General features: G+C 70.8%; 1 protein-coding gene across 4 annotated transcripts; it reads left to right on the forward strand.

Moving 5' to 3' along the window:
• The first annotated feature begins 451 nt into the window (after positions 1–451).
• Positions 452–12,838, forward strand: LOC142823535 (uncharacterized). 4 transcript variants are annotated; one of them, XM_089771685.1, is made up of 9 exons: positions 671–792; positions 1,064–1,156; positions 7,071–7,184; positions 8,022–8,102; positions 9,060–9,263; positions 10,476–10,580; positions 10,877–10,954; positions 11,455–11,487; positions 12,251–12,838. In XM_089771685.1, the coding sequence occupies exons 1-8, from the start codon at positions 783–785 to the stop codon at positions 11,460–11,462; spliced, it is 693 nt and encodes a 230-aa protein (XP_089627811.1). In that variant the 5' UTR covers positions 671–782; the 3' UTR covers positions 11,463–11,487; positions 12,251–12,838. The 4 variants fall into 4 exon arrangements, with proteins under 4 accessions (XP_089627813.1, XP_089627812.1, XP_089627811.1 ...); XM_089771687.1 differs by lacking the exons at positions 671–792; positions 11,455–11,487 and adding an exon at positions 452–493; XM_089771686.1 differs by lacking the exon at positions 11,455–11,487 and having other exon boundaries at positions 670–792; positions 10,877–10,953; positions 12,259–12,838.
• The last annotated feature ends 259 nt before the right edge of the window (positions 12,839–13,097 follow it).

Below are 13,097 nucleotides of genomic sequence, written 5' to 3' on the forward strand. Positions count from 1 at the left end.
CCCCAGTGGTCGCCCCTGCAAGGGGGCCTGGAGGGCAAGAGGGAGCAGGTGTGAGTCACAGGTGTTCTCACACACACACACACACACACACACACACACACACACACACCCATTGCTGCATTGTACACACACACACACACACACACACACCCATTGGTGCATCGTGCGCACACACACACACACACACACACACACAAACCCATTGGTGCATCGTGCGCACACACACACACACACAAACCCATTGCTGCATTGCGTGCACACACACACACACACAAACCCATTGGTGCATCGTGCGCACACACACACACACACAAACCCATTGCTGCATTGCACACACACACACACACACCCATTGGTGCATCGTGCAGACACACACACACACCCATTGGTGCATCGTGCAGACACACACACACACACACACACACACACACACACACACACATTGCTGCATTGTGCAGACTCAGGAGGAACTGGGGCTGCTTGTGACTCTCTGGTACGTTTCCTCCTTTCTCCCTGCGCTATCTGCCCCTCCCTTTTCTCAGCCCCCCCCCACCCCTGTGCCTGGCTCCATGCTCAGCGGAGGGGGCGGCAGGTCCGTGGGGCGGGGGAGCTCTCCCGGGGGGGCAGGGGGCACTGCCCTGAGGAAGTCGTTGCAGGGGCTGCCCCGGCCGGTGAGGGCGATCGCCCCACCCAGCGCCCGCCCCGTGGGTCGGGCAGGGCCGCTATAAACGGTGGAGCCGCTCGTCTTAGGGTGCAGCTGGGTCGAGAGCATCTGTGCAGCGATGGGGCAAAGTAGGAGGAGTTGGGGGGTGGCAGGAGGAGGGGGAATAAGGGGGTTCCGAGAGGGGGAGCAGGGCAGGCTGGGAGCTGGGGTTCCTGGGCTCTCTCCCCGGCTCTGGGAGGGGAATGCAGGCTAATGGTTAGAGCATGGGGGCTGGGAGGCAGAATGCCTAGGTTCTCCCCCAGCTTGAGGAGGGGAGTGCGGGCTAGTGGTTAGAGCAGGGGGGCAGAGAGCTGCTGAGGAGCTCCGGTGTGATTCCAAGCGCTTCTCCCTTCCCGGCAGGCATGACCAACAGCGGCCTGGTCACCGGCAGCATCATCGGCAGCGGCAACACCGGGAACAGGCTCGTGTCCCTGATGGCACCAAACGCCACCTGTGAGTAGCGGGGGGGGTAGCGGGGGGGTCCCCGGCGGCACTGACTCCCCGTCTCTCCGCAGTGTACCTGGGCTCGTCCCACCTGTGAGTAGCGGGGGGGGGATGCAGGGGGGGTCCCCGGCGGCGCTGACTCCCCGTCTCTCCGCAGTGTACCTGGGCTCGTCCCACCTGTGAGTAGCGGGGGGGGGGGATGCAGGGGGGGTCCCCGGCGGCGCTGACTCCCCGTCTCTCCGCAGTGTACCTGGGCTCGTCCCACCTGTGAGTAGCGGGGGGTAGCGGGGGGGTCCCCGGTGGTGCTGACTCCCCGTCTCTCCGCAGTGTACCTGGGCTCGTCCCACCTGTGAGTAGCGGGGGGGGGATGCAGGGGGGGTACCCGGCGGTGCTGACTCCCCGTCTCTCCGCAGTGTACCTGGGCTCGTCCCACCTGTGAGTAGCGGGGGGGGAGGCAGGGGGGTCCCCGGCGGCGCTGACTCCCCGTCTCTCCGCAGTGTACCTGGGCTCGTCCCACCTGTGAGTAGCGGGGGGGATGCAGGGGGGTCCCCGGCGGCGCTGACTCCCCGTCTCTCCGCAGTGTACCTGGGCTCGTCCCACCTGTGAGTAGCGGGGGGGGGTAGCGGGGGGGTCCCCGGCGGCGCTGACTCCCCGTCTCTCCGCAGTGTACCTGGGCTCGTCCCACCTGTGAGTAGCGGGGGGGTAGCGGGGGGGTCCCTGGCGGCGCTGACTCCCCGACTCTCCGCAGTGTACCTGGGCTCGTCCCACCTGTGAGTAGCGGGGGGGGGGAGGCAGGGGGGGTCCCCGGCGGCGCTGACTCCCCGTCTCTCCGCAGTGTACCTGGGCTCGTCCCACCTGTGAGTAGCGGGGGGGGGATGCAGGGGGGGTCCCCGGCGGCGCTGACTCCCCGTCTCTCCGCAGTGTACCTGGGCTCGTCCCACCTGTGAGTAGCGGGGGGGGGGAGGCAGGGGGGTCCCCGGCGGCGCTGACTCCCCGTCTCTCCGCAGTGTACCTGGGCTCGTCCCACCTGTGAGTAGCGGGGGGGTAGCGGGGGGGTCCCTGGCGGCGCTGACTCCCCGACTCTCCGCAGTGTACCTGGGCTCGTCCCACCTGTGAGTAGCGGGGGGGGGGAGGCAGGGGGGTCCCCGGCGGCGCTGACTCCCCGTCTCTCCGCAGTGTACCTGGGCTCGTCCCACCTGTGAGTAGCGGGGGGGTAGCGGGGGGGTCCCTGGCGGCGCTGACTCCCCGACTCTCCGCAGTGTACCTGGGCTCGTCCCACCTGTGAGTAGCGGGGGGGGGAGGCAGGGGGGTCCCCGGCGGCGCTGACTCCCCGTCTCTCCGCAGTGTACCTGGGCTCGTCCCACCTGTGAGTAGCGGGGGGATGCAGGGGGGGTCCCCGGCGGCGCTGACTCCCCGTCTCTCCGCAGTGTACCTGGGCTCGTCCCACCTGTGAGTAGCGGGGGGGGGGAGGCAGGGGGGTCCCCGGCGGCGCTGACTCCCCGTCTCTCCGCAGTGTACCTGGGCTCGTCCCACCTGTGAGTAGCGGGGGGGGGATGCAGGGGGGGTCCCCGGCGGCGCTGACTCCCCGTCTCTCCGCAGTGTACCTGGGCTCGTCCCACCTGTGAGTAGCGGGGGGGTAGCGGGGGGGTCCCCGGCGGCGCTGACTCCCCGTCTCTCCGCAGTGTACCTGGGCTCATCCCACCTGTGAGTAGCGGGGGGGGGGTAGCGGGGGGGTCCCCGGCGGCGCTGACTCCCCGTCTCTCCGCAGTGTACCTGGGCTCGTCCCACCTGTGAGTAGCAGGGGGGGGGGTAGCGGGGGGGTCCCCGGCGGCGCTGACTCCCCGTCTCTCCGCAGTGTACCTGGGCTCGTCCCACCTGTGAGTAGCGGGGGGGGGATGCAGGGGGGGTCCCCGGCGGCGCTGACTCCCCGTCTCTCCGCAGTGTACCTGGGCTCGTCCCACCTGTGAGTAGCGGGGGGGATGCAGGGGGGGTCCCCGGTGGCGCTGACTCCCCGTCTCTCCGCAGTGTACCTGGGCTCGTCCCACCTGTGAGTAGCGGGGGGGGATGCAGGGGGGGTCCCCGGTGGCGCTGACTCCCCGTCTCTCCGCAGTGTACCTGGGCTCGTCCCACCTGTGAGTAGCGGGGGGGGGGATGCAGGGGGGGTCCCCGGCGGCGCTGACTCCCCGTCTCTCCGCAGTGTACCTGGGCTCGTCCCACCTGTGAGTAGCGGGGGGGGGTAGCGGGGGGGGTCCCCGGCGGTGCTGACTCCCCGTCTCTCCGCAGTGTACCTGGGCTCGTCCCACCTGTGAGTAGCGGGGGGGATGCAGGGGGGGTCCCCGGCGGCGCTGACTCCCCGTCTCTCCACAGTGTACCTGGGCTCGTCCCACCTGTGAGTAGCGGGGGGGGTAGCGGGGGGGGTCCCCGGCGGCGCTGACTCCCCGTCTCTCCGCAGTGTACCTGGGCTCGTCCCACCTGTGAGTAGCGGGGGGGATGCAGGGGGGGTCCCCGGCGGCGCTGACTCCCCGTCTCTCCGCAGTGTACCTGGGCTCGTCCCACCTGTGAGTAGCGGGGGGTAGCGGGGGGGTCCCCGGCGGCGCTGACTCCCCGTCTCTCCGCAGTGTACCTGGGCTCGTCCCACCTGTGAGTAGCGGGGGGGTAGCGGGGGGGTCCCCGGCGGCGCTGACTCCCCGTCTCTCCGCAGTGTACCTGGGCTCGTCCCACCTGTGAGTAGCGGGGGGGGGGATGCAGGGGGGGTCCCCGGCGGCGCTGACTCCCCGTCTCTCCGCAGTGTACCTGGGCTCGTCCCACCTGTGAGTAGCGGGGGGGGGTAGCGGGGGGGTCCCCGGCGGCGCTGACTCCCCGTCTCTCCGCAGTGTACCTGGGCTCGTCCCACCTGTGAGTAGCGGGGGGGGGATGCAGGGGGGGTCCCCGGCGGCGCTGACTCCCCGTCTCTCCGCAGTGTACCTGGGCTCGTCCCACCTGTGAGTAGCGGGGTGGGTAGCGGGGGGGTCCCCGGCGGCGCTGACTCCCCGTCTCTCCGCAGTGTACCTGGGCTCGTCCCACCTGTGAGTAGCGGGGGGGGGTAGCGGGGGGGTCCCCGGCGGCGCTGACTCCCCGTCTCTCCGCAGTGTACCTGGGCTCGTCCCACCTGTGAGTAGCGGGGGGGTAGCGGGGGGGTCCCCGGCGGCGCTGACTCCCCGTCTCTCCGCAGTGTACCTGGGCTTGTCCCACCTGTGAGTAGCGGGGGAGGATGCAGGGGGGGTCCCCGGCGGCGCTGACTCCCCGTCTCTCCGCAGTGTACCTGGGCTCGTCCCACCTGTGAGTAGCGGGGGGGGTAGCGGGGGGGTCCCTGGCAGCGCTGACTCCCCGTCTCTCCGCAGTGTACCTGGGCTCGTCCCACCTGTGAGTAGCGGGGGAGGGGGTAGCGGGGGGGTCCCCGGCGGTGCTGACTCCCCGTCTCTCCGCAGTGTACCTGGGCTCGTCCCACCTGTGAGTAGCGGGGGGGGGATGCAGGGGGGGTCCCCGGCGGCGCTGACTCCCCGTCTCTCCGCAGTGTACCTGGGCTCGTCCCACCTGTGAGTAGCGGGGGGGGGGGAGGCAGGGGGGGTCCCCGGTGGCGCTGACTCCCCGTCTCTCCGCAGTGTACCTGGGCTCGTCCCACCTGTGAGTAGCGGGGGGGGTAGCGGTGGGGTCCCCGGCGGCGCTGACTCCCCGTCTCTCCGCAGTGTACCTGGGCTCGTCCCACCTGTGAGTAGCGGGGGGGGTAGCGGGGGGGTCCCCGGCGGCACTGACTCCCCGTCTCTCCGCAGTGTACCTGGGCTCGTCCCACCTGTGAGTAGCGGGGGGGGGTAGCGGCGGGGTCCCCGGCGGCGCTGACTCCCCGTCTCTCCGCAGTGTACCTGGGCTCGTCCCACCTGTGAGTAGCGGGGGGGTAGCGGGGGGGTCCCTGGCGGCGCTGACTCCCCGTCTCTCCGCAGTGTACCTGGGCTCGTCCCACCTGTGAGTAGCGGGGGGGGTAGCGGGGGGGTCCCCGGCGGCGCTGACTCCCCGTCTCTCCGCAGTGTACCTGGGCTCGTCCCACCTGTGAGTAGCGGGGGGGGATGCAGGGGGGGTCCCCGGCGGCGCTGACTCCCCGTCTCTCCGCAGTGTACCTGGGCTCGTCCCACCTGTGAGTAGCGGGGGGGGGTAGCGGGGGGGTCCCCGGCGGCGCTGACTCCCCGTCTCTCCGCAGTGTACCTGGGCTCGTCCCACCTGTGAGTAGCGGGGGGGGTAGCGGGGGGGTCCCTGGCGGCGCTGACTCCCCGTCTCTCCGCAGTGTACCTGGGCTCGTCCCACCTGTGAGTAGCGGGGGGGGATGCAGGGGGGGTCCCCGGCGGCGCTGACTCCCCGTCTCTCCGCAGTGTACCTGGGCTCGTCCCACCTGTGAGTAGCGGGGGGGGTAGCGGGGGGGTCCCTGGCAGCGCTGACTCCCCGTCTCTCCGCAGTGTACCTGGGCTCGTCCCACCTGTGAGTAGCGGGGGGGGTAGCGGGGGGGTCCCCGGCGGCGCTGACTCCCCGTCTCTCTGCAGTGTACCTGGGCTCGTCCCACCTGTGAGTAGCGGGGGGGGGGATGCAGGGGGGGTCCCCGGCGGCGCTGACTCCCCGTCTCTCCGCAGTGTACCTGGGCTCGTCCCACCTGTGAGTAGCGGGGGGGGGATGCAGTGGGGGTCCCCGGTGGCGCTGACTCCCCGTCTCTCCGCAGTGTACCTGGGCTCGTCCCACCTGTGAGTAGCGGGGGGGTAGCGGGGGGGGTCCCCGGCGGTGCTGACTCCCCGTCTCTCCGCAGTGTACCTGGGCTCGTCCCACCTGTGAGTAGCGGGGGGGGGATGCAGGGGGGGTCCCCGGCGGCGCTGACTCCCCGTCTCTCCGCAGTGTACCTGGGCTCGTCCCACCTGTGAGTAGCGGGGGGGTAGCGGGGGGGTCCCCGGCGGCGCTGACTCCCCGTCTCTCCGCAGTGTACCTGGGCTCGTCCCACCTGTGAGTAGCGGGGGGGGGTAGCGGGGGGGTCCCCGGCGGCGCTGACTCCCCGTCTCTCCGCAGTGTACCTGGGCTCGTCCCACCTGTGAGTAGCGGGGGGGTAGCGGGGGGGGTCCCCGGCGGCGCTGACTCCCCGTCTCTCCGCAGTGTACCTGGGCTCATCCCACCTGTGAGTAGCGGGGGGGGATGCAGGGGGGGTCCCCGGCGGCGCTGACTCCCCGTCTCTCCGCAGTGTACCTGGGCTCGTCCCACCTGTGAGTAGCGGGGGGGGTAGCGGGGGGGTCCCTGGCAGCGCTGACTCCCCGTCTCTCCGCAGTGTACCTGGGCTCGTCCCACCTGTGAGTAGCGGGGGGGGTAGCGGGGGGGTCCCCGGCGGCGCTGACTCCCCGTCTCTCCGCAGTGTACCTGGGCTCGTCCCACCTGTGAGTAGCGGGGGGGGATGCAGGGGGGGTCCCCGGCGGCGCTGACTCCCCGTCTCTCCGCAGTGTACCTGGGCTCGTCCCACCTGTGAGTAGCGGGGGGGATGCAGGGGGGGTCCCCGGCGGCGCTGACTCCCCGTCTCTCCGCAGTGTACCTGGGCTCGTCCCACCTGTGAGTAGCGGGGGGGGTAGCGGGGGGGTCCCCGGCAGCGCTGACTCCCCGTCTCTCCGCAGTGTACCTGGGCTCGTCCCACCTGTGAGTAGCGGGGGGGGTAGCGGGGGGGTCCCCGGCGGCGCTGACTCCCCGTCTCTCCGCAGTGTACCTGGGCTCGTCCCACCTGTGAGTAGCGGGGGAGATGCAGGGGGGGTCCCCGGCGGCGCTGACTCCCCGTCTCTCCGCAGTGTACCTGGGCTCGTCCCACCTGTGAGTAGCGGGGGGGGGATGCAGGGGGGGTCCCCGGCGGCGCTGACTCCCCGTCTCTCCGCAGTGTACCTGGGCTCGTCCCACCTGGAGCTGGCGGCCGCCCCGGAGCAACTGGCCTCTTGGAGCAGCGCGGAGGAGACCTGGGTCCTGCAGTCCGAGTGCGCCAGCCGAGAGTCGGGTGAGGGCCGGGCCGGGGGGGTCTGTGCTCACCAGGCTGCAGCTCTGCCCAGTCCTCCTGCCCCTGCCTGGATCCAGGCCCGTCTGGCCCGGGGAGACGCCCCAGTGTCCCCCTGCATCACAGGGCCCTTCTTAGCAGCTCTCACGCACCCACAAAGTCTCCTCCACTCTAAGGCCCCCACTTCTGCCCCACCCACTCCCAGACCCTGGGCTCGGTGTCGCTCGGTCCCTCCCGGTTCTAGCCGGGTGTGGGGCGGGGGCGTCCTCCCCCCCACGCTGCCGGACAATCCCCCTGCAGTGCCCTGGGCCAGCTCTGGTGCGTGGGCCCCTCGTGCTGGGGTGAGCCCCCCCCCCGCCCTGCTGAACCCGCTGGTGCCTGTCCCCCTCCCCTCAGTGGTGGGGCCGGCTGTTCCCCAGGCTGGGACACCCCTCGGTCAGCGGGCACCCGGCCCCCCCTCCCCCGGCAAGTGGGGGGCAGCCGCGTTCCCTGGACACGGCCCAGCCCCCCGGAGACAGGCTGCAGGGCAGACGGAGCCTGGGACCCGCATCCCCCGGCCTGAGCTGCCGCTCGGGGCAAACTGCCCCCGGCCCAGAGCCCCCCCGGGGGGACCAGCCCAAATAGCTCCCAGAAATGGCACCAACAGCCCTGGGTCTTGGGGAGCAAAACACTGGGGTGAGGGCAGGGGAGGAGCCAGGGGCTGGAGGTGGGGGGGATCCAGCGAGTGTCTGGTGCTGGCAGCCACATGGTGAGTGGGGGGCAGCACGGGGGAGACATGATGGGTGGGGAGAAGGGACGTGGGGTCCCCCCAGTGACTCTGACCCCCCCGTCTCTCTCCAGTGACGCTCAAGCCGGGGTCTCTGTACCGGCTCCCTGCGGATCGAGAGGTCCAGAACCCGGAGAGCACCGTGAGGGAGACCTGTGAGCAGCGCTGCCAGAGCGGGGGGAGCGGGCCCCAGGGGGGGGTCTGTGCTCACCAGGCCCCAGCTCTGCCTGGACCTTCTCCGGCCTGGGACATGTCCCCTGGGCCCCCCCCCCGCCTGGATCCAGGCCCATCTGGCCCGGGGGAGACGCCCCAGTGTCCCTTCTGCCTCACGGGGCCCTTGGCAGCCCCCCATCCCCACGGCTGTAAGGCCCCAACTCCTGCCCCCCCCATTCCCAGGCCCTGTGCTCAGTGCCGCTCGGTCCCTCCCGGTTCTAGCCGGGTGGGGGCCATGGGGCGGGGGCCTCCTCCTCCCCCCGCATTGCGGGACTCTCCCCCCACAGTGCCCTGGGCTAGCTCTGGCGTGTGGGCCCATCGTACCCCCTTACCCTGCTGAACCCGCCCGTGCCTGACCCCCTCCCCTCGCTGGCGGGGCCGGCTGGGGGTCTCCCCCTGGCTCTGGGAGGGAAGTGGGGCCCAGTGGTTAGAGCAGGGGGGCTGGGAGAGGGACTCCTGTGTCCTTCCTCTGGCTCGCGGGAGAGGAGCGGGGCAGTGACCACATGGGGGGCAGGTGTCCAGCATGGGGGTGATGGGACACAGAAAGGATGGTTTGGGGGGCGGAGGCCAGGCAGGGCGTTAATTGTTCGGGTGTTCATGGCCGGGCCAGGCTGCCACCCCTATGCCTGGCCAGGGCAGCGCTGGGGGGAGGGGGGTGGGGAGCCAGGGGCTGGAGGGGGGAGGTCTGCCTCTGCCCCCCAACTTTCTCCCCCAATCAGCATTCATGGGTCTCCTGGCTGCCAGCTGTGAGCGTCTGGTGCTGGCACCGCATGGCCCTGGCGCTGCAGGGGGGCTACACCAGAGAGTGGGGGGCAGCGCGGGGGGGGACACAAGAGGCTGGGGAAGGGGCGTGGGGTCCCGGAGCCGGTGACTCTGACCCCCCCCCCGTCTCTCTCCAGTGACGTTCAATCTGGCCTTTCTGTACCGGGGCTCTGCCGACGGGGCGGGGGGGGCGGAGCAGCGCGGGGGGCCGGACCCCGACGTCCAGTTCATCTTCACGCTGCCGGACGAGGCCACCCTGAAGGCTGCCGCCTCCATCCTGAAGTCCCTGAGCCGCGAGCTCACCCTGGAGGAGCTGTGGGAGCGGGTCGGCCAGAGCGGGGGTGAGAGCAGGCCGGGGGGATGCCTGGGGTCTCCCTGGCTCTGGGATGGGAGTGGTGCCCAGTGGTTAGAGCAGGCGCTGGGAGCCAGGACTCCTGGGGTCTCCCCCTGGCTCTGGGGGAGGGGGGCAGAGACCACACGGGGGTGGCAGGTCTCGGGGCACAGACAGGGCCATGGGGCCCCTGCCCACACACTAAATGCACCAGTCGGTGGGGGGCGGGGGCAGGCCGAGAAGGGCGTTAATTCCTTGGGCCTTAGTGACCGTGACCAGCACCGGTGCCTGGCAAAGGAAGCACTGGGGGGAGGGGGGTGGAGAGCCAGGGGCTGGGGGGGAGGGGGGTGGGGAGCCAGGGGCTGGGGGGGAAGGTGGGGAGCCAGGGGTTGGAGCTGCGGGAGGTCTGCCCTGCCCTCCAACTTTCTCCCCCAGTCAGTGTTCAATGGCTGCTGGGGGGCAGGGCCCGGTGGAAGCAGGAGGCGGGGTCTGATGGAAGCGGGGGGCGGGGCCCAGTGGAAGCAGGGGGCAGGGCCTGGTGGGAGCAGGGGGCGGGGCCTGGTGGGAGCAGGGGGCGGGGCCCAGTGGAAGCAGGGAGCGGGGCTTGGTGGGAGCAGGGGGCAGGGCCCAGTGGAAGCAGGAGTCGGGGTCTGATGGAAGAGGGGGCGGGGCCCAGTGGAAGCAGGGGGCAGGGCCTGGTGGGAGCAGGGGGCGGGGCCCAGTGGAAGCAGGGAGCGGGGCTTGGTGGGAGCAGGGGGCGGGGCCCGGTGGAAGCAGGAGTCGGGGTCTGATGGAAGAGGGGGCGGGGCCCAGTGGAAGCAGGGGGCAGGGCCTGGTGGGAGCAGGGGGCGGGGCCTGGTGGGAGCAGGGGGCGGGGCCCAGTGGAAGCAGGGAGCGGGGCTTGGTGGGAGCAGGGGGCAGGGCCCAGTGGAAGCAGGGGGCAGGGCCTGGTGGGAGCAGGGGGCAGGGCCCAGTGGAAGCAGGGGGCGGGGCCTGGTGGGAGCTGGGGGCGGGGCCTGGTGGGAGCAGGGGGCGGGGCCCAGTGGAAGCAGGGAGCGGGGTCTGTGTGCTCGGAGCAGCTGGTCTCAGAAGTCCTGTCCTGGGACCAGCCATGTGGGCCGGGCGGTGCAGGGGTTACGCCGGTGGGTCGGGGGCAGCGCGGGAGGGGGAAGGGACGCGGGGGCTTGGTGGCTCTGACCCCCCCCCCGTCTCCCTTCCGCAGATCGCAAGGCCGAGGCCCAGCGCTTGCTGGAGCAGCGCGGAGCCGGGGGGGTCGGCTGGACCTCTGAAGACTTGGAGCTCTTCCTGGATGCTCTGGAGAGCACAGGTGAGGGCGGGGCCCCGGGGGGGGGGGGGGTGCAGCTGGACCAGTGACACGGCCCTTTGGCGCAGGGCAACTCATTTGCAGTTCCGGTCGCCCTCGTTTGCCCAACTAGCTCAAACTAACGAGCTAGTGTAGACGTACCCCAGGTGACCTCCCTCCTCCAGTAAGGGCCCCCCCTCTGACCCCCTCTTCTTGGGAACGTGCCTGGAGAAACCTTCCTTGTTCCCCCCACACCCCTTGCCGGCTGCAATTCCCGTTGCGCTTTCCCCCCCTAACCCCCCCCTGCATTCTCCACACAGGGATCTGCAAACTCTTCCAGGACAAGCGCAAAGTGGACGGTGACACAAGCACCGGGTGTGAGCTCAGCCAGAGCGGGGGTGAGTGCGGGGCCTTCGGGGGGGTCTGAGTGGGGCACCGGCCGTGCAGGGGGCTGCGGGCAGGGCTAGCAGAGGGTCAGAGGGACTCTGGGTGGGTGGGGTGGGTGTGGTGCTGTGACTGTGCGATCCCACCGAGAGTGCGGTGCCCATGGGGTGGTTGTGGGGGACTCAGAGCTTGTACTGCGGGGCAGGACACCCCAAGCTCCCCTGCAGCCCCTGCCCCCAACATGTTCCCTTCTCCCCTCCCTCCCTGTTCTCAGACCTCTTGGTCTGGACCTGCTCAGCCCCCCACCCCTCCCTACACCAGCCGGCCAGCTGAGCTCCCTGCCCGCGTGGGCCTCTGAGCCTCTGGGCGGGGCTCACTAAACAGCCGAGCGGCCGCGCAGCTTCCAGGGCCCTGAGCTGTCCCCTCCCCCGGGATGGGCCGTGGGCGCCGACTGGAGCCTGGTCCTGCCCCGGGAGCCGCCGCGCTCACGGCTCTGCCTTGTCTCCCTCCACAGGGAAGTAGAGACGCTGCCCCGGACAAGCTGCAGGTGAGAGCTGAGTCCTGCCCCATCCCTGTGCCCCTCACTGTGCCCCCTGGGGCCCAGCCGTCTGCCCCCCCCCGCTCCTTGGCTGCATCTGGCCGGCTGTGGCTCTGGGGGTGTCTGGCTTGTGTCTAGCCTGGCTCCTGGCCTTGTGGCTGGGGGCTGGTAGGATGTGTCCTACACCATGGCATGGGGGGCTGGATGCAGGAGCCTCAGCCCCACTGATTTACTGGGCTTTGGGCACCTGAGTCCCCAAGTTGCTTCTGAAAGCCCCACCCCCATGTGCCCAGGCAGGGGGCGGTGCAGGGTCTTAGCCCAGGGAGCTGGTACCAGCCCCACATGTAACCCCCCGACTTCCGCCAGCTCCCTGCATCGCCCCACATCTCAGGGCTAAGTGCAGCCAGTTGCCTGGGGCAGCCTCACACCCACCCTGGGGCAGGGGGATGCTGGCACGAGGGACCGGGGGGGCAGGGCCAGAGACTCTAACCCCCCCTTCTCCTTCACCCTCCAGGCAACCCCAGGGGAAGTGAGGGGGAACCGAACATGGGGAGGTTCAGGGACGGCCCTCGGGGCCCTTTCCAGAGTCCCCCAGGCCCTGCCCCTCTGACCTGCCGGCTGGGGAGCCAACCCCTGGTCGCCCACAAAGGCAGGTCCCAGGCAGGGTGTCTCTGGGATGGTGGGGGCATGGCTGGCTCCGCTCCCCCCGAGCACCCGTGAGCCATAAAGCGTGAGTGGCCCTGTCCACCTGACCCTGCCTCTCCCTGCCTAGCTCCTGACGTGTGACGGAGCCGTCGGCCCGGCGCCCGCGGAGGATCCCGACTGAGTCTCCCGCCGGGCTCTGGACTCCCCCTCGCTGCAGCCTGCTTAGCGCCGAAGAGCAGCCCCCCCCCCCCGGGTCACTCAGCCCTGCCCCACGGCGGGTCCCCCGTGAGCCCGTCACCGTGCGACTGTTCTATCCGGGCATCCTGCCTGCAACAGCGACAGTGCGGGGGTGACTGTGGGCACCGGGCAGGGCCACCCTGGGGCATCCGCTGGGGGCTGTGTGCGCTGGGGCGACCCCTACTGGCCGGTGTCTGTAGCACGGCCCAGCCGGGGGCTGCCTCAGCTCACCTAGGCCAAGACCCCACCCGCCCCACCGCTCGAGGGCAGGGGGGGAACCAGGGAAGGGCGGTTTGGGGGGAGGGGCAGTCGCTGGCTGGGAACATGAAGGGAGCAACCTAAGCGGAGGGCGAGGGCCCAGGGCGATGGACCCCCCACCCGAGGGGCTGGGGCTGCCTGGCCCTGGCTGCTGTAGCCACCTCGCGTCCCTGCTGTGCTGTGACTCTGAGAAGCAATAAACCCTCCGGATTCGCCCGGCCGGGGGAGTCTGGTCTCACTGCTCCGGGGGGCAGGGGGGACCCCGACGTGCCGACAGTCAGAAGTTCTCTCCCTTCCCTGCGTGTTAACCGGCCTGGGGTAATTCCTGGGCCCTGGGTTTTCCGTAGGGGGAGATTTCCCGGGTGAGCTCTCCCGGGTTTTCTCTGATCACTCGGGGGGCGGCGGGTTTTATCCCCCACATCGAGGTGGTTCAGATTGGGGGGGGTTCATCCCACAGCCTGGTAGGGAAGGTTTGGGGG

Source organism: Pelodiscus sinensis, chromosome 19, assembly GCF_052426305.1.
Source record: "Pelodiscus sinensis isolate ZL-2025 chromosome 19, ASM5242630v1, whole genome shotgun sequence".
NCBI classification, from domain to species: Eukaryota; Metazoa; Chordata; order Testudines; family Trionychidae; genus Pelodiscus; species Pelodiscus sinensis.

Excerpts from the sequence above, each read along its gene's own strand:
- LOC142823535 (XM_089771684.1), top strand. Across the intron at positions 7,185-8,021 it reads GTGCGCCAGCCGAGAGTCGG|TGACGCTCAAGCCGGGGTCT; the intron begins GTGAGGGCCGGG and ends GTCTCTCTCCAG. Across the intron at positions 8,103-9,059 it reads GAGCACCGTGAGGGAGACCT|TGACGTTCAATCTGGCCTTT; the intron begins GTGAGCAGCGCT and ends GTCTCTCTCCAG.